General features: G+C 52.4%; 1 protein-coding gene across 2 annotated transcripts; it reads right to left on the reverse strand.

Annotated features, from left to right (window-relative positions):
* Positions 1-1,968: 1,968 nt before the first annotated feature.
* Positions 1,969-19,414, reverse strand: LOC112061128 (killer cell lectin-like receptor subfamily B member 1B allele C). Of its 2 annotated transcripts, XM_065564284.1 has the most exons (6): positions 18,951-19,414; positions 15,306-15,404; positions 10,499-10,660; positions 7,957-8,111; positions 7,431-7,543; positions 1,969-2,869 (listed from the first exon to the last, which is right to left on the reverse strand). In XM_065564284.1, exons 1-6 carry the CDS (start codon positions 19,033-19,035, stop codon positions 2,746-2,748), a joined length of 738 nt encoding a protein of 245 aa, XP_065420356.1. In that variant the 5' UTR covers positions 19,036-19,414; the 3' UTR covers positions 1,969-2,745. The 2 variants fall into 2 exon arrangements, with proteins under 2 accessions (XP_065420356.1, XP_065420357.1); XM_065564285.1 differs by lacking the exon at positions 15,306-15,404.
* Between the last annotated feature and the right edge of the window lie 289 nt (positions 19,415-19,703).

Consider the following 19,703-nt stretch of genomic DNA (forward strand, 5'->3'; position numbering starts at 1 on the left):
TAACTTCATATGCACTAAAGATATATATATTTAGAGAAACTTTCCCCAGATACTTCACATTGTGATATTGCATATAAAGCATGCAATTATATACAGATGAGGAATATGGGAGTTACAGGGTGTTCCCCCGCGGTATAGAATGTCCCCGTATGATATTTATTTTGACAAATAAAAGTTGCAGATTTTTTAAGTATTTTGCACAGAATTTGCTCAGTCGTACTTGGTGTATCTAGAACTAAATGCAAACTCCAGCCCTGTGATTTCCCCTCCCCCTCCCCCCAGTCCCTCCGTACGCTATAGATGCGCTGAGGCAGGGCCAAGTAAACCCAGACCATCCCTGTCAGGTGTTTGTCCAGCCTGTACTTAAACACCTCCAGTCATGGGGAATCTACAGCCTCCCTGGGAAGCCTGTTCCAGAGCCTAACTACCATTTGAGTTAGTTTTTTTTCCTAACATCTAACTTCACTCTCCCTTCATTAAGCCCATTACTTCTTGTTCTTCCTTCAGTGGACATGGAGAACAAGTGATCTCTGTCCTCTTTACTGCACTTATTTGACAACTGTTATCAGATGCCCCCTCAGTCTCCTTTCCTCAAAACTAAACATATCCAGGTTTTTTTAACCATTCCGCCTCGGTCAGGTTTTCTAAACCTTTGTTATTCTTCTCTGGCCTCGCTCCAATTTGTCTACATCTTTCCTAAAGCGTGATGAGCAGAGTTGTACACAGAACTCCAGCTGAGGCCTCACCAGTGCTGCACAGAGCAGGACAATTACCTCCCATATCTAGCGTACAACACGCCTGTTAATACACCTCAGAATATTAGTCTTTTTTGCAACTTCATCGCATTGTTGACTCTAACCCCCAGATCCTATTCAGCCGTATGACCACTTAGCCAGTTATTCCCCATTTTGTAGCTGTGCATTTGATTTTTCCGTCGTAAGTGAAGTAATTCACACTTGTCTTTTATTGAATTTCATAGGGTTACCATACGTCCGGATTTTCCCGGACATGTCCGGCTTTTGAGGGCTCAAATCCCCGTCCGGGGGGAAATCCCCAAAAGCCGGGCATGTCCGGGAAAATCGGGAGGGCTCTTTGGCTGGGGCCGCGGGGCCAGGAGCCGGGGGGTCCGCGGGGCCGGGAGCCGGGGGGGGGCGCTGGGCCGCCGGGGGCCGGCAGTGCTGGGCGGGCTGGGGGTGGTGGGCCGGGGCCGGCACCCCAGGGCCCGAGCCGACCCAGGCTGGAGCCGCCGGGGGGCCAGCCTGGGCCGCGCCTCCTCCCCCCCACACCGCCCCTTACCTGCTACAGGCTTCCCGCGACTCAAATGTTCGCGGGAAGCAGGGGAGGGGGCGGAGACTTTGGGAGGGGGCGGAGTTGGGCGTGGGCGTGGGCGGGGCTGGGGGCGGGGCCGGGGCCCCTGGGGCTGTCCTCCATTTGGAGGCACAAAATATGGTAACCCTAAATTTCACCTTGTTGAATTCAAACCAAATCTCCAATCTGTCAATAATCTTCTCCTCCTACTCCTGAGTGCCACAGCTAGGTCGACCTAATTTTCTAATCTAGACTGGCCCATAATTATTCAGTGAGGTGCCCACGCCCCGATGCAAAATGGCTGCTCTAATCCAACTGCAGGTTACAGTCCCCAAAACGGAGTTTGATCTACAAAGGGGCATTCACAAATTGACACAGACATCTCCTCAGTTTTGCACACTCGTGTCTAAAAAGTGTCCACCAGCCAGTCATGTGTGTGTACACCATCCCACATGACTTAGGTGACCCATTACCCACCACCACAGACAGGGGAAGCAAACAACCTAGAAACTGAAAAATATTTTTTCACAAACTGTTTGGTGAGTAGCAATGGATATGTTCCCAGAAGTCATAATTTACTACCCAAGATTGGAGTTAGCTCTTGAATGAAGATTAGTCAGAAATAGAACTTGTGAGAAGAGAAAAAAGAATTCTGAAAAATGTCAGTTTGCTTTTATTCCAAACATTAAAAGTGGACCCATTTTCCAGTTTTGTGACATTTTATATCTAAATCAGTCTCAACATTTTCTTATCTAAAAAAACAACCAGTTTTCCTTGAATGAAAAAAACCCTCTTTTTTAAAAAAAAAAGTAATGGAACATTGGATAATGTTTGGTGAAAATATCAATTTAGTTAAAATGTCCATTTTTGATGGGGAAAGTTGTTTGAAAAATGCTTCTTATCTCTGCTCAGCACCAATAATTCAGGCACCATTAAGACATGTATTAATTGGCCAAGACAGGCATTTATTGGATTCTATCTATTAGAAATCAGGCTGGCAGAAAATTAAAACTTTAGAAGTAGAGCAGGTCAGGTTTTGTTCCCATGAAAAATTTCAGTAAGTCATAAGAACGGCCATACTGGGTCAGACCAAAGGTCCATCTAGCCCAGTATCCTGTCTTCTGACAGTGGCCAGTGCCAGGTGTCCCAGAGGGAATGAACAGAACAGGTGATTATCAAGTGATCCATCCCCTGTCACCCATTCCCAGCTTCTGGCAAACTCCTAAGTCAGGAGTTCAGTGCCTGCTCTTCCTCTGGCTGTGTATCTTTGGGCAGGTCAGTAGTTCCTCTCTCCGTGCCTCAGTTTCCCAAATCTATAAAATGGGGATAATGAGACTTTCCATTTTATAGGGGCTTTCATTTGAGAATTTCAAAGCACTTTACAATTGTGTTTACTACATTTTATTTACATCATAAAAATGCCACTAGTTCCCCTGTTCATATCAGAACAGCCTCCCGTTGACAAATCCATTCATATTCAGTGGCACAGGTGTCAGATTGAATCTGATTCCCCTTCACTACCCCACAGCTATTTCCGTTGTCTTGAACCGGTAATGGGAACCTGCACAACAAAGGAGAAAAAGCACTTTCAGTGTATGTGGATTTACTTATTAGACAGAATAAGGAAGAGCTGCTATAAATCCCAAGGTCAAGGTGACACTGGGCTGTGATTTCTTCCTTTTACTCAAATAATGCCTCCCATCTGAAATTCACCCTTGTGCAGAGGGTCCTTGTAGGGCCTGCCTAGCATAGGAGTGAAATTCACCCTAGAGTAGTAGGATGAGAAGGGAGGAGATGGGGTCTTAGATAGTATGGAATGGTTGAGACCACCTATTCTAGTGAAAACTGATTTGGCATGGGTGGGAGGATTTCACATTTTCTGACGTGACAGCAAGTTACAGGCCTTGGCTTTTTAATTTAAGAGCAAAAGAAGGCGCTTTTTTTTTCTGTCTGGGCGTCTATGAACATGGCACAAGATTCTAACAGCTGGACGTACTTTTTGCATGATCTGGTTTTGGTGGAATGCGGCCAGTGCTGCAATTCTAAATAGGTGCTGGCAAGGGGCTTTATTCTTCTAAATCTATCCTGTTGCCCCTTGTGGACAGTGGCTGCCATCCCAGGACAAAACTGCTCCCCACCCTTATCTTAGAATCGGATTCCCATCGGCACACTAGTGACTAGGTGAGGACCGGCAGCAGCTCACAGGACAGATGGGAGCATGAGTGGTACCTGCTGCTCCATTCCTCTTTGAGGAACTTTTTAAAACCCTGTAGATGGATGGGTGAGGCTACTGTTCAAACTGGAGCCATTCAAATGAATGTTTTCCTGACATTCCTGTTCTTTTCCCAATACCAGTCCGTGGCACTCCCAACAAGCATGTTGGATACAGGTCCAGTTGTGTGAGTGTGTGGGGCTGGTGGGACTCTGCTGTACCCACAAACCCAGCACTGCACAGTTGAGATATCAAACACCAAAGTTAGACGTTACTCACAAGAGATTCAGACAGTAGCTGAGGGGGGGAAACTGCTCCAAGTGTAACCAACGCAGCAACGTCTGCCTGAGTCTGCAGAGAGCCGACTCCATGGGTGCTCAGGGGCTCAAGCACCCACAAAAAAACCATAGGGGGTGCTCAGCACCCACAAACCCCAGTGTGGGCGGCGGGTATAAGAGGCTTGGGGAGGCTCAGCCTCTCCAAACAGGACAAGACATGCTGGATGTGGTGCATCTCCTCCTGGATGCACGCTGGCCCACCGCCTATGGAGCGCTGCTCCCGGAAGCTCCCAAGAAGTGGGGGAGTCACTGGTGCCCAGACTGTGGCCCCGCCCACGTTCCACACTAAGGCCCCGCTCAGCCTCTTCCTCCCTGCCCCCACGTGGCCCTGCCAGCACTACACCTTTTCCTGCCCTCGCTGTGCCTCTTCCCCTGTGGCCCCGCCCTCGCTCTGCCTCTTCCCCCCAAGGCCCCGCCCTCGCTCTGCCTCTTCCCGCTCCTGCTCCAAAAGCACCACCGGCAAAACCAAAAGTCAGCGCCTGTGGCAACACCTAACTTTTAGGCACCTGGCGAATCACTGGAACAACAATGGGATCCACCAAGCCTGAGTTCAGAGCCTAGGTTCCCTATCCAGGGCACGGTGGCAGAGAGGCGCCTTAGAATGGGATCCACAAAAACCAGCATGCCAGGTGGAGAGCCGCCTTCGCTAGCCCATGGGAGACGCTGGGCAGAGGGATGTACCCTTAACCCTGCCCCTCTTTCAGAAATAGGTGCCTAAAACCAAGCTACAGGGTGGCGCCTAGCTCTGCCGGTGATCCAGGAATGGGAACCCACCATCTGCAGTCAGGGGGCTTAGATACCTACGCTATTTCTAACTCCACACAAAACAGAGGAGTGGCTGATCTCCCTCCCTTATAGCCCAGTGCTTAGAGCACTCCCCCAAGTTGCTGGAGACCCTGGCACAAGTTCCCCCTCTACTGGAGAAGAAGGGGTTTGAACAGGGGCCTCCCACTTCTAAGGTGAGTGCTCTAGCCACCAACCTATACTCACGCTCGCTCAGCCAATGACGGTTTAATTAAAAGCAGAACAAGCTGAACAGGAGCGACTGAGGGACCCTCCCACCCCCCCATTATATCAGAATGTCCCATAGCTCAGCAGTTAGCCCACCTCTCCTGAGGGCAGTGACATAATCATAGCCTGAGTGATAAACTTACACTGGCCAGGCTTCTGAGCAGGGCAGGACGGTACAGGCCTGGGGTGCAAGGCTGCAGAACTGGGGGGAATTGGCTGGAGCCTCTCTATTGTTGATGCCTGAGTGGCTGAGAGAAGCCTTCATGTAACTCAGCTGGGGGTGTCCCTGCCTGTGGCTGTCTGTGTAAGTGCAGTGCCTGCCCGAGCTTTGCAGCTTGGTACAGCAACGCGGTGTGAGAGGAAGCCCAGGTTAGAGGGATGGAGCGCTCAGCGGTACCCCAGCTCCAGGTGTACCCCAGGGAACCTGTCACAGGGGGAATTGAACCGGGGTCTCCCACATCCCAGATGAGCGCTCTAACCACTAGGCTAAAAGTTAAAACATGGGCCTCACCTCCTCTGGCCCGATTTTGAATGGGGCCTGATCTGGTAGGTGGCTTCTGCTCACAGCTGCTGGATTGGGCCCAGCAGGCAAGATAGGCGGGCAAACACCAAGCTTCTCCCGGTTCATGGATTGCTCTGGGGCTAAGGCAGGAGACAGGCGTCCAGATACGCGAGTGGCACAAAAGTGTGCATGGCCAGTGGCAGGAGACATAGACAACAAGGGAACTTTTACCCTGAAAATGTAGGCACCTAGAGGACTTGCTGACAGTCGAGTGGGAGTTTTGTGGATCAGAGCGGCACCTAAAAATGGGACTTAGGTGCCTCAAACTGGGGTTTAAGCATCTAAGACCCTTTGTGGATCTGGGCCCCAGAGTCTAACAATTATTACAACAGATGGAGCACAAGAGAGTACGGATCACAGAGAACACAACCACCGTGCCCCTCACTAGGTCCCCCTTTCCTCTGGAGTCCTTGGGAGACCACCTAGGATCAGGGAGGCAGGCAAAGTCCCCTGCCTCAGACATGCCTGGATGTTTCTCCCTCCTCTGGATCAGTGGAAAATGGCCAAAGATCCCACATACATCAATCCCTCCCATAGGCGCCGACTCCATGGGTGCTCTGGGGCTGGAGCACCCACTGAAAAAAAATAGGGGGTGCTCAGCACCCACCGGCACCAATCAGCTGTTTACGGGGCCCAGGGACCCGCAGGCCCCATCAGCTGTTTCGGTGGGGCCGTGGTCGGGGAGAATCAGCTGTTTTGGAAGGGCCGGGAACCACTGATCAGCTGTTTCCGGCTGTGGGCTGATCAGCTGTTTCCAGCAGCGTGGCCAAAACAGCTGTTTCCGGCCATGCTGAACAGTTCTTTTGGCTGCCAGCCAATCAGCTGTTTCGGTGACCTGGACGACCCTGCTCCTGCGGCAGGGGCTGACTGATCCCACCCCCCAGCACTGGTGCCATCCCGCCTCCTCCTCCTCCCTCTCCCTGCTTCTTGTGTGTCTGCAGCTCCCAGCCTGGCTTTGACCTCGCCCAACTAAAGGCAGCAGCAGAAGCCGGTAAGTGTATTTCAAAGAAGAGGGGGTCTACTCTGGGGGGGCTGGGGGGACTTAAACCCCTTCCCGGGTGGCTGCGCTGCGAGCCGGTGCCTGGCTGCTGGCATGGGCGGCCATCTGGAGGGTGGGGGGCCTCTGGCTGCCCGGCTCTCTGCATCTGGCAGGGGGCTCAGAGGCGTCTCCAAAAACATCCCTCGCAGCACAGAGAGACTGAGAGTACCAGTGCCCGCTGGGCAACTGGACCGGGACGGGCAAGGGAGGGGTGGATCGGGGGTGGGGCCTCGGGAGGGGGCAGGGCCTCAGGAGGGGGGGCGGGACCTCAGGAGAGCACCCACTGGCAAAACCAAAAGTCAGCGCGTATGAATTCCCTCCCTTTTTATAATTTTCCATTCTCCTGTCAGGTGACTCCCTGCTCAGCCTCCTCAGGTGATCACAGACCCCTGGCCAAGGTGACATCTCCCCTGACAAACCAGCTGCCCTTTGTTGGGAGCTAATCTATCCTTTAGAGCCTTTCCATTTCAGTGGGAGAGTAGCTAATGTCAACAACTCTCTTTTGGTATTCTTTTGTCATCAGCCTTTGGAATCTAAGCATGGAAGCAATAGAGAACATAGAGAAGAGAAAAAGGAGTTTGCAGCTTGATAAAGCTATGCACAGTGATTTCATAATCACACAGAAAATCCATAGGTTGTATAAACAGATCTCCAACCATCACTTACTCCAAAAACGTTTACAGCCGAGAAATTCACCATTTTAAAGAGCCAGTTTAGCTCCCTGCCATGCGAGTTGACGAGCATTTCAAGAAATTGTTGATACAGACCAGGTTTTTCAGGTGGTCTAAAGTGGATGATAGATTAGATGGATGGATTGATGACAGAATAGATGGCGCGGATGTCAGCAGGTCAAAGAACCAGCTCAAAGAATTGTGTCCCTCCTCTTACCCCCCATCACTGTCGCCAGCGACTTCTGCCCAAAGAGGGAAAGGAAAGTGTTTTGCAAAAGTAAACACTCACAGAGTCTGATTTAACTGGGAGCCGTTCAGCCAGATCCAGGTCTTCCCCCGGGACGAGAGAGAAAGTCCAATCCACACAAAAGTTGAACCTTGTGTACTATTCGTTATGATCTCCTGTATCAGAGATATGAGAGGCATCCGCGTAAGTATAATATGCTATAACACTCTGTTTGCTTTGCATACTCAGTTCCAGAACTACTGTCTGTCGATCCAGCCTCATAAAAACAGTCTGTTCTTAGGGATCTATCTCACACCCCGATCTTTTCTTTCAAGTGAGCAGCATTCAGCACACAATACGGGGATGGCAATGATGGCTTAAAGCCACTTTTGTGTCCCACTGATCCTGGGGCCAGCTGGAGGGTTAAAACTGCCTAAGGGGTTTTGACACTCAGTAAAAAATGAATGGGAATTTGATGTCCATGTTCCTCAGATGGCTTTGAAAATTATAAGCCCCTTGAATGATTTATTATAACCAAGGGCCCATCTCTGCAAAGGCAGTTAAAGCAAAATAGTGTCACTCTGTTTACCATCTCCTCCCAGTCCCGGATCACCAGCAGCTGAGAGTGCTTCGCGGAACAGTCGTCACGGCTCTCGTTCCACGGTTTCATTTTTCCAGAGACCCAATAGCACTTGTCTCTATGCAGCAGCCAGGTCGCAGGGCAGAGTTTGCACCCAGAGCCGTCTAGAGAGAGAAGTGGAAAGGGAGAGGGGTCACTAATATGTCTGAGCTCACTGGGGCTGCTTCTTGCTTCCTCCCTTCTTTCTGTGCTTGGGGCAGGGATGGGTGGCTGCAGGAGGCAAAGGTGCCTTTCAGCTAGATAATATTTTACACTTGTTAAAGTCCTGCTGCAAATCCCATCCGAGGTCGGGGCTCCATTTTTCTGGGCAATGCACAGACCCTGACCAAGGCCAGAGACCCTATTACACCAAACCCTCCTTGTGCCGGGCACTGCACAGACACACAGCGAGAGATGGCCCCTGCCCCAGCTGAGATCAGGGCCCTGTTGTGCCGGGCGCTGCACAGACACACAGTGAGAGACAGCCCCTGCCCCAGCTGAGATCAGGGCCCCGTTGTGCCGGGCACTGCACAGACACACAGCGAGAGACGGTCCCTGCCCCAGCTGAGATCAGGGCCCCGTTGTGCCGGGCGCTGCACAGACACACAGCGAGAGATGGCCCCTGCCCCAACTGAGATCAGGGCCCCCTTGTGCCGGGCGCTGCACAGACACACAGTGAGAGACAGTCCCTGCACCAGCTGAGATCAGGGCCCCGTTGTGCCGGGCACTGCACAGACACACAGCGAGAGACGGTCCCTGCCCCAGCTGAGATCAGGGCCCCGTTGTGCCGGGCACTGCACAGACACACAGCGAGAGACGGTCCCTGCCCCAGCTGAGATCAGGGCCCCGTTGTGCCGGGCGCTGCACAGACACACAGGGAGAGACAGTCCCTGCCCCAGCTGAGATCAGGGCCCCGTTGTGCCGGGCGCTGCACAGACACACAGGGAGAGACAGTCCCTGCCCCAACTGAGATCAGGGCCCCGTTGTGCCAGACGCTGCACAGACACACAGGGAGAGACAGTCCCTGCCCCAGCTGAGATCAGGGCCCCGTTGTGCCGGGCGCTGCCCAGACACACAGCGAGAGACAGTCCCTGCCCCAGCTGAGATCAGGGCCCCGTTGTGCCGGGCACTGCATAGACACACAGCGAGAGACGGCCCCTGCCCCAGCTGAGATCAGGGCCCCGTTGTGCCGGGCACTGCACAGACACACAGCGAGAGACGGTCCCTGCCCCAGCTGAGATCAGGGCCCCGTTGTGCCGGGCGCTGCACAGACACACAGGGAGAGACAGTCCCTGCCCCAGCTGAGATCAGGGCCCCGTTGTGCCGGGCGCTGCACAGACACACAGGGAGAGACAGTCCCTGCCCCAACTGAGATCAGGGCCCCGTTGTGCCAGACGCTGCACAGACACACAGGGAGAGACAGTCCCTGCCCCAGCTGAGATCAGGGCCCCGTTGTGCCGGGCGCTGCCCAGACACACAGCGAGAGACGGCCCCTGCCCCAGCTGAGATCAGGGCCCCATTGTGCCGGGCGCTGCACAGACACACAGCGAGAGACAGTCTCTGTCCCAAAGAGCTTCAAGTCTAAATAGAGAAGAGGGACAAAGGTCTCCTGAGTCCCGGCCCAGTGCTTTAACCATTTCCTAGTGATGATAAATCGCGTGGCCAGCATTTCAAAGCACTAAGGCTAACATCTTCAAAAGAGGCCACTGATTTTGGATGCCTCAGCACATGGGCGCTTAACTTGAGACAACTTAGGTGTCTATATTTGGGCCCCCAAAATTGAGGCCGCTTTACATAACATGGCTGCTTATAATATCCTCATGTCACTTTTCAATGTAAAGGACGGCTGTAGTTGCCACAGGGGTGTTACATGAGCACAAGAAGGAAGGGAGGCAGGGGCTGGGTGAGGGGGAACAGGAGAGGAGCTGGGTCAAGTAAGGGGGAAGAAACAAGACAGTAGGGCCTAGTGCCTCTCTCTGTTCAGGCGTGGCCTCCACTCTGGAAATGGTTGGGTACCCCATACTGCATTACTTTAATACGGGCTTGAATGGCACACGTGTGAGCAGTACTGTGAGCAGCCACTAGATGTCACTACCCCACATCATGTCAGCTGAGGAAACACAATATCAGCTGAGTTGTAGCCCTGTTGGTCCCAGGACATTAGAAAGACCAGGTGGGGGAGATACAATCTTTCATTGGACCAACTTCTGTTGGTGAGAGACAAGCCTGAAGAAGAGCTCTGTGTGAGCTGGAAGGCTTGTCTCTCTCAGCAACAGAAGTTGGTCCAATGAAAGCTATCACCTCCCCCACCTGGTCTCTCTAATATCAGCTGAAGCAGGTATATTTATTGACTGGCCCTGAGTGTGGCTGATGACTGAGTTGGTGTAGACAGCAAGGGGCCGCGTGTCCCTGCGTTGCATGATGCCCACAGGCTGGGACAGCAACTGGGTTTCCACCGGCAGTGACCGCGCCAGGCAAAGGGCAGTTCAGAGACACAATGAACTGAGGTTACTTGCTGAGCCGTGCTGGTTTGGATGACACAAGCTTCCTTTCAGCTGAGATCGGAAATCCTCTAGACAGGTGCCGCATTCGGCTTCACAGGTGTTTCTGTTCCCAGAACGATCTCCACCAGGGGCTGCCCGGGGCTGGCCTTTCTCAGACACCAGCTGGAAAACTTCAAAGAAGCATCAGAGTGAGCAAGAGAGATTTAAGCCTTTTCCACCCTAAAAAGTTGCCACAGATTAATTTAAATTGACTTTCAAACGGATACAGTTAAACCATTGTTGTGTGCAGTGTTGTAGCCATGTTGGTCCCAAGAGATTAGAGAGCCAAGGTGGGGGAGGTGATATCTTTTATTAGGCCAACTTCTGTTAGTGAGAGAGACACACTTTTGAGTTTACACAGAGCTCAGGAGATCTGCAGTTGATTTCCTGCTCTGCTACTGACTTCCTGTGTGACCTGGGGCAAGTCACTTAAGACATGTCTACATTGCAAAAAAAAAAGTGTGTTCTTAACTCGGGTTACAATAGCAGTGAAGACACAGACTTCAGTGCTATTTTAAGCTAGGTTACCTAACCCGAGCAGGGGTATGCGCAAGGAGGGGGCAAGCAGGGGTGCGGCCCCCCAGTAACCATCTCCGCCACTGCCTGCAGCTTCTGCCCTGGCCCCCACTCTGAGATTCCCTTCCCTGAACCCCTCCTCCCCCCTTTCTGCCCGGGTGGGAGTCGGACTGAGTGCGGCTGAAGAGACGGGCCTGGGAAAGGCCCCAGCAGCAAGCACTCCCGCTGAACCCCACTAGATGGTGCTCAGAGCGGGGAAGCTGGGCTGGCAGCAGAGTGGGGGGGCAGGAAGCCTGCTGAGCCCCGTCCCTTCCTCTCCTGCAGCCTCCAGTAAGTGTTTGGAGCCGGGCACAATGGAGGGAAGGCAGCAGGATTAGGGTTACCATACGTCCGGTTTTTCCCGGACATGTCCGGCTTTTTGGCAATCAAACCCCCGTCCGGGGGGAATTGCCAAAAAGCCGAACATGTCCGGGAAAAATACCGGACGGGCACTTCCTCTCCCGCGGCTGCTCTGCTCCTCCCCTGACTCTTTGGCTCTGTTTAAGAGCCGAGAGCTACGGGCTTCGGGCAGCCCCCGTGCCTCCAGACCCTGCGCCGCCGGAGCCCGGGAGGGGAAGTGCCCGGCCGGGGGCGCAGGGTCCGGAGGCATAGAGGCTGCCCGAAGCCCAAGTGCAACCGACTGCACGGTTTGCCGGGCAGCCTCCAGACCCTGTGCCCCCGGCTGGGCGCTTCCCCTCCCGGGCTCCAGCTGCGCTGGGGAAGCGCCGGCCGGGGGCGCAGGGTCTGGGGACTGCCCGGCAAACCGTGAAGCCGGTAGCGCTCAGGCAGCCCTTTTCGCGTGGCTGGGAGTGGGAGGGAGGAGGGGGCGGAGTTAGGGCGGGGTTGGGGTGGGGAAGGGGCAGAGTTGGGACGGGGCTGGGGGTGGGAAATGGGCGGGGCCAGGGCCCCGTGGAGGGTCCTCTTTTTTTTATTTGTTAAATATGGTAACTCTAAGCAGGATGGGCGGTGGGCAGGTCGGCTCTAACTTTTTTGCCGCCCCAGGGAAAAAAGAAGAGCGCCGCCCCGCCGTAACACCCCCCCAGTGCCGCCCCACCGACACCCCCCCTCCCCGCGTCGTGCCATGCCGCCGAAATCCCCCCCCCCCCCGAGCACCGTGCCAGGCCACTCAAACCCCTGCCCCCTCCCAGCGCCGCGCCGCATCGCGCCGCCCAACCCCCCCCCCCCCGAGCGCCACGCCGCCCAACCACCCCCCGCCCCAGCGCGCTGCGCCGGGCCGCCCAACCCCCCCCGGAGTGCCGCGCCAGGCCGGGCTGGGCTGGGCTGGGCCGGCCAAACTCCCGGAGCAGTGCGCCACACCGCCCAAACCCACGCCCCCCCACCCCCCAGCGCCGCAATGCCGAAACACCCCCTGCGCTGCCCGGCCAAAACAAAAAACAAAAAAAACCCTCAAGCGCCGCTCCGCCACCCCAACATTGGCCGCCCCTTCTAAGGTGCCGCCCCAAGCACGTGCTTGGTCGGCTGGTGCCTGGAGCCGGCCCTGGCGGTGGGGAGCCTGAGGAAGTAGCGGGGTCCTGGTGGGCAGGACAGGGGCCAGGGGGCACCAGGTGGAGAGCCGGTGTTTAAAGTGCCCCTCCAAAAGTAGTTACATTTAAATCCCTGTGCACACTCCTGAACCTGAGTTAAGAACACACCTATTTGTGCCGTGTAACATGTGCACAGTCTCTGTCTAGTGAAGTTCCCAGATCCGGCTCAATCCTACAAATCCATGAGTCTCTGTGGGGCTGCCCTGGGGACAGCACCAGGCAGGCTCAGGGTGCACCCCCCCTTCACATGTGGATGGAGAGCCTGAGGGCACAGTGCACTGGGATGCTTTTGTCCAGGCTAGCGACAGGGCTGAAGCGCACGCAGGGCCGGTTTCGAATATGATGAACTATTGGAGGAAGGCGAGACTGCAACGTTTTGCACAAAGTCAAACCACTTTATATTCAGGATTTGGCTCTGACAGTGCACATTGAATGTCTCTAGCCACTCCACGGCTGCTGGAGGAGGGTCCAGGTTTCTGACCCGTGTAGCAATACAGGCAGCGTTGTTGGACTACATCTCCCATGTTGCACCAGCCGTTCCTCCTTGGAAAGCGGAAGGAGTGCATCATGGGAACCCTGGTGAGGTGGGGCATGGGAGATGTGGTAAGGCTGGGTAGCCCAGCCTGCTGAGGGGGATGGGGACCTTTAGGTGACTGAACTACAGCTCCAAGGAGGTTCTGCGACAACGTTACCAAATCAAAATATTTCATTTTCCAGCCTTTATATTATTATCATTATTTATTAGTTCAAAAAAAAATTCCACAAAAAGCAGAAACTTTTCATAAAAAAAAAAAATTTAGGCCAAAACCAAATTATCCATCAAAAAACAGTTTTGATGGAAAAAATTTTAACAGCCCTGATATTTAGACTGCAATCTCTTTGTGGCAGGGACTGTCTCTCCCTGTGTGTCTGGGCAGCGCCCGGCACAACGGGGCCCTGATCTCAGCTGGGGCAGGGACTGTCTCTCCCTGTGTGTCTGGGCAGCACCCGGCACAACGGGGCCCTGATCTCAGCTGGGGCAGGGACTGTCTCTCCCTGTGTGTCTGGGCAGCACCCGGCACAACGGGGCCCTGATCTCAGCTGGGGCAGGGACTGTCTCTCCCTGTGTGTCTGTGCAGTGCCCGGCACAACGGGGCCCTGATCTCAGTTGAGACCTCTAGCTGCTACCATAAGGGACATCATAACAACCTTCCATTGACTTGGGGTTTTCAATCACTCCCTTACTGCCTAGCTTCAACCTCAAAACACCTACTGCCCACACTTCACCTCCAGCCGTTTGTTTAACAGCAGCTTCACAGTAAACAAGGTTAAAAATAGATCAACCAAATGCAACATCTCCCCAAGCCCCAACCGGGTCCTGAGAGCCCGACACAAACACATTCACTGCATCATTGGCGGCCTGATTGTCAAGTGCACTCCACACCCAGAAAGCACTTTTGCAAATCTGCCTGGGTTGCTGCACTAACTCACTGTGGATTGGTGATGGGGGAAAACTTGTAATTCTTCTTGTCACTGCCTTGGCTGCTACCACCCATGTGGCTCGATCTAAGGTGATCAAAAACCATGAGTCAGGCCCTGAAAAGTCATGAGACTGGTCTAAAAATCATGAGAGTTTTAAAAATTATAACGGATGGAGGGTTCTTTTTATCTGCCTTCCGGGGCTAGAGCCTTGTCACTGCAGGGGCTAGAGATCCTCTTATTTAGAGTGTCACAATCACAATCTCTTTAAACCATGATTTGAGGACGTCAGTACCTCAGCCAGAGGTTAAGGGTCTATCACAGGAGTGGGTGGGTGCGGTTCTGTGGCCTGCGATGTGCAGGAGGTCAGACTAGAGGATCATGATGGTCCCTTCTGGCCTTAAAGTCTATGATCCCAGGAGCAGGGGCTGTAAGAAGAACACCAAATATCGCAAGACTTGTGATAAGAGTTGATATCATTGTTACTGCCCAATAACACCCCCTTGACTACAGAGGTTTATACTGACACCCATCACCACAGTACCTGGAAGCCGTCCCTGCTGGAAAGATGTGCATTTATGTTTGTGTATCTGTGTCTCGCTCCACTTCTCTTTTTGTGTCTCTCTCTACATGTGCGGGTGTGCGTCCGTATATTCCTCATGTGGGTCTCTCTACCTGGGCTTGGCAGAATTCAATCTTTATTTTTATAATTTCGATGGATTATATCGATGTTCATTTTGAAGCATTTTTTTCGATTTTATCCACTTAAATTTTCACACTTGCAGGAAATTACCGGAGGTCGGGGGGGTTAGACAATAAATATTTAGTGACATAGATGCGGAGATTCAAGGAGTTAAAGCTTTGTAACCGTTAAAACAGAAATTGTCGGCATCGCATGTCTAAATAGACACATCAAAGGCTAATAAGTTCTCAAGCAGCATTTTTCTTATCTGTAAATGTCGACCATCATCAAGGGAACTATTCTTTTGTTTGTTTGTGGTGAAATTGACGTTTATCGACATTTACCAATACAAATCGAATCCTTCCCAACCTCGCTATCTGTGTCTCTGTCTCAATCAGCCAGTGACCAGTGAGTGGCAAGTTTATGGATAAGTGGGAGCAGATCCACAACACAATTCTGGAGGGCCGGGGCCCAGGAGAATGGCTGCTACGCGCTTCGGCATCTGCACAAATAAATACACTGCTTTCGGCTACTCACCCCAAATCCCCAGCGCAATCACAGCCATGCCAAGGATGACGCTCGTGACCCATCCGACCCAGAGAGTGACCCGTTGCCACCTGGGCTGCAGGGGGAGATCTGTAGGAACCAGCATGTGGAGAAAGACAATCAGAATCTAGCGCATGGGGTAGTAACTACAAGGAAAATATGGCCCCAGTCTGACAACGCACTAGTGTAGAGCCTGATTGATGTTGATGGGAGCTCAGCCTGGGTGCAGGGGTCTGCCCATGTGGGCTCATTGATAGGTCAGAGAGGAAGGCTGGTCACTTGCTTGGGGCTTTGAAGACCCAGATGCAATTTCCTGTTCTGGCACCAGCTCAGTGTGACCTTTGGCCAGCCATGTAGGCGCCTAACTCCCATGGGCTTTAGTCTTTCCGTGCCTCAGTTTCCCTCTGTAAAAGGGGATAACAGCCCTGCCCTGTCTCACAGTGATGTTGTGAGGCCCTGATCCCACAAACAATTTGTGCAATTGTTTGAAACTGATGGAGCAACTCACAATAGCAAAGTTAGACGCCTGCGCAGGATTGTAAGACACCCCGATATATTACGTTCGTGGGGACCATACAAGCACCTAAAAATGACTGAAAGATTTGCATACCAAAAATTTGATGCAACACGTACATTTTGTTTTCAAAAATTGAAGTTTACATGAAAACATTTTAATTTTCTCAACATTTTCCAATTTTCAAATAATTCTGAGAAACTTCTTTCATTGTTTGTTTGTTTACATATTTTGGTTTTCCCTTCCGGGTTTGTTTTCCGCCCCCATTGCCAATTTTGATTGGTCAGCGTAAGTCATCTGGTGCAGGGTTATTCCAATATTTTTCGTTTCTGGAAATTTTCCATTATATAATGCCTGTATATAAATCCATGGTACGCCCACACCTTAAACACTGTGATCAGGTCTGGTTGCCCCATCTCAAAAAAAGATACATTCCAATTGGAAAAAGTACAGAGAAGGGCAACAAAAGTGATTAGGGATGTACAACAGGTTCCATAGGAGGAGAGATTAAAACAACTGGAAAAAGAAGAACAGGAGTACTTGTGGCACCTTAGAGACTAACAGATTTATTAGAGCAAGCTTATGCTCTAATAAATCTGTTAGTCTCTAAGGTGCCACAAGTACTCCTGTTCTTCTTTTTGCGGATACAGACTAACACGGCTGCTACTCTGAAACCTGTCATAAAACAACTGGGACTGTTCAGTTTAGAAAAGAAATGACTAAGGGGGGATATGATTGAGGTCTATAAAATCATGACTGGTGTGGAGAAAGTGAATAAGGATGTGTTATTTACCCCTTCACATAACACAGGAACCAGGGGTCATCTGATGAAATTAATAGGCAGCAGGTTTAAAACAAACAAAGTATTTCTTCACACACCGCACAGTCAACCTGTGGAACTCCTTGCCAGAGGATGTTGTGAAGGCCAAAACTATAACAGGGTTAAAAAAAGAATTAGATACGTTCATGGAAGACAGGTCCATCAATGGCTATTAGCCAGGATGGTCAGTAACCCCATGCTCTGGGTGACTCTAAATCTCCAAATGCCAGAAGCTGGGAATGGGCGAAAGGGGATGGATCCCTTGAAAATTGCCCTGTTCTGTTCATTTCCTCTGAAGCACTTGGCATTGGCCACTGTCAGAAGACAGGACACTGGGCTAGATGGACCATTGGTCTGACCCCGTATGGCTGCTCTTATGCTCCATCTTGAAAATTCCAGTTTGGAAAAAAAAATCCTGTGGGAAACTTAAAAACCCAAAATAAATCAGTCCGTTTGAAAACCAATGGACTGGATCTTCGGGTCTGTGTGCACTGTAATCACGGGGCGGGACGGCCGCTTGTGTAGACAACCTGAGCTAGCTTGGCTCTAGCTAGTGCAAGTACTGGTAACGGTGGAGGTGTGAAAGCATGGACCTCAGCGCGGGCTAGCCAGGCCTGTAATTACCCCGGGGTCTGGGGGAGGGGGCTGTACAGCCCTCACTGCTGTGGCTTTGCTGATCTTGGTATGTGAGCCAGCTAGCTTAAAGCTCTGCAGCTGGAAGAGACCTACGCCTTGCAATTTTGCAGTGTAGATATGCTCACACCTTCCAACCACAAGCCAGTGAGCACAATAGCAGCATAACTTTTGAACGCCCCGTCCAGTCACTTCCAACAGGGCAGGGAGCATCCTTAGCAGAACCAGACGGATTTGGGAGAAGATTGGAAAAGCAGAAGGGAGCAAATAGGGGACACACGGAGCCCCTGACATCTGGTTAGCAGGGCCGCAGTTTTTAGCAGGTCTATAATAGTCTGTAGATCAGCCATTAACACCTTCCAGCACAACAAAACCCCCATCTTGAATAGCATTTAAAACGGTGACACCCTGAATGACTTATCTCCCAGACAGAAAGAAAAGAAATACAGTACATTATACAAGCTTCGCCAAGTACATATTTATTTGTGTCCCCGAAAAAGAAGGGGGCAACCAGGGAGCTTGTGGGGGGGGGGTGTGGAGGGACACCAGGAGACTCTGGGGTGCGCAGTGGGTACGGACAACAGAAGCAAAGAAGTGTTCGATCCTCTAGGGATGATAATAATAGAGGTTTGGGGCGATTGTGACATCACAGGAGAACAAAGCCTAAGGGACTGATGAGGGATGGGCTCATTGGACAACATTTTCCAACCAAGATGACTGAAGTTGAGTTCCTAAATCTATATATAGGCTGGCACCTAAATGAAAGTTATCACTATTAGCGACTAAGTGGTCTCTGATCAATATCAGGATCTTGTTGTGCCAGGCGCTGCACAGACACACAGCGAGAGACAGTCCCTGCCCCAGCTGAGATCAGGGCCCTGTTGTGCCAGGTGCTGCACAGACACACAGGGAGAGACAGTCCCTGCCCCAGCTGAGATCAGGGCCCTGTTGTGCCGGGCGCTGCACAGACACACAGAGAGAGACAGTCCCTGCCCCAGCTGAGATCAGGGCCCCGTTGTGCCGGGCGCTGCACAGACACACAGTGAGAGACAGTCCCTGTTCCCAAAAAGGTCACAATCTAAGCAGACAGTGGGTGAGCGGGGAAACTGAGGCCCAGAGCAGGGAAGTGACTTGTCCAAGGTCAGTGCCAGAGCCGGGGTAGACCCCAGGTCTCCAAAGTCCCAGTGCAGCCCCTCGCTGTGCGATCACACCGCTTCCATAGCAGTGACGTTAACAGAATGGGGACAGCTGATCCTGATCTAGTTCCATCTCCAGGGAGCTGCCTGCGCAGTTATTATATTCATTCCCATGTCCCGATAGCCTGACTATTCACATCACAGGAGCACCTAGAACTCCACAAGCCACTGGCAAGAGTTCTGCAGACCACAACTGGAGGAACGCTGTCGAACTCACCATCCCGTTTGGTCTGCAGGGTGCACAGACTTTCCCCTGCCCTTGCCTCGGGGTTTCTGCTGGAGCATCCCCGCACACAAAGGTAAACTGCGACAGAAGGCTGATCAAAACCATTGCAATTCCCACCCCCAAGGCCAGAGGGATTCCCACTGGCTCTGGGCAGCCTCCCCGCGCTGCAGTCTCTGGAGGCAGAATTCCCGGAAAAATCCAACCTCGGGTTTCAAACGCAGTCCCTAGGAGATAAAGAGCAACTTACCGAGGTGCTGAGATGCCTGGGGGGGCCTCAGGCAGGGCCATTCGGAGGGCACATTCAGATCAGCATAGACTATTTCCCCCGTCATGATGCATGCGGCTGATAAGAGCACCTAGCTGCATCTGAAGGGCAGCCTGCTGTTTATGTGCGAACCAAGATGACCCACGCAATCCATCGCCAGGAAATGCTGTTTCTCACAGCTGAAGTCCTCTCCTCTAACTTGTCACTGCGAGGGCACCCGTCAGACCAACAGGCTAAATGCTGAATAGGTCCCGTGGCCTGAAATCAAAGGAACTGGCCTTGAAATAGTGATAATAGCACAATCCTGGGCTCAGGGCTTTCAAATGCACCCCAGGCAGCCTGCAGGAGAAGTAGCATTGTCAATAGATAAGGCACCGGGCTGGGAATAAGGAGACCTGAGTTCTAGTCTATGCTCTACCAGGAAGGAAGAAAATCACTTCTTTCCTCTCTCTGCCTCTGTATCCCTTCCTATCTCTTCTCTATGAGCTGTGGGACAGTCCTTGCCTCAGCTGAGATCAGGGCCCCGTTGTGCCCGGCGCTGCACAGACACACAGGGATAGACAGTCCTGCCCCAGCTGAGATCAGGGCCCCATTGTGCCGGGCGCTGCACAGACACACACGGAGAGACAGTCCCTGCCCCAGCTGAGATCAGGGCCCCGTTGTGCCCGGCGCTGCACAGACATACAGGGATAGACAGTCCTGCCCCAGCTGAGATCAGGGCCCCGTTGTGCCGGG

Source organism: Chrysemys picta, chromosome 12, assembly GCF_011386835.1.
Source record: "Chrysemys picta bellii isolate R12L10 chromosome 12, ASM1138683v2, whole genome shotgun sequence".
In the NCBI taxonomy this organism is placed as follows: Eukaryota; Metazoa; Chordata; order Testudines; family Emydidae; genus Chrysemys; species Chrysemys picta.

Excerpts from the sequence above, each read along its gene's own strand:
- LOC112061128 (XM_065564284.1), bottom strand. The coding sequence starts at position 19,035 with ATGACGGGGGAAATAGTCTATGCTGATCTGAATGTGCCCTCCGAATGG. Across the intron at positions 15,405-18,950 it reads CCAGGCATCTCAGCACCTCG|ATCTCCCCCTGCAGCCCAGG; the intron begins GTAAGTTGCTCT and ends TGGTTCCTACAG. Across the intron at positions 8,112-10,498 it reads AAACCAGCACGGCTCAGCAA|ACGGCTCTGGGTGCAAACTC; the intron begins GTAACCTCAGTT and ends TTCTCTCTCTAG.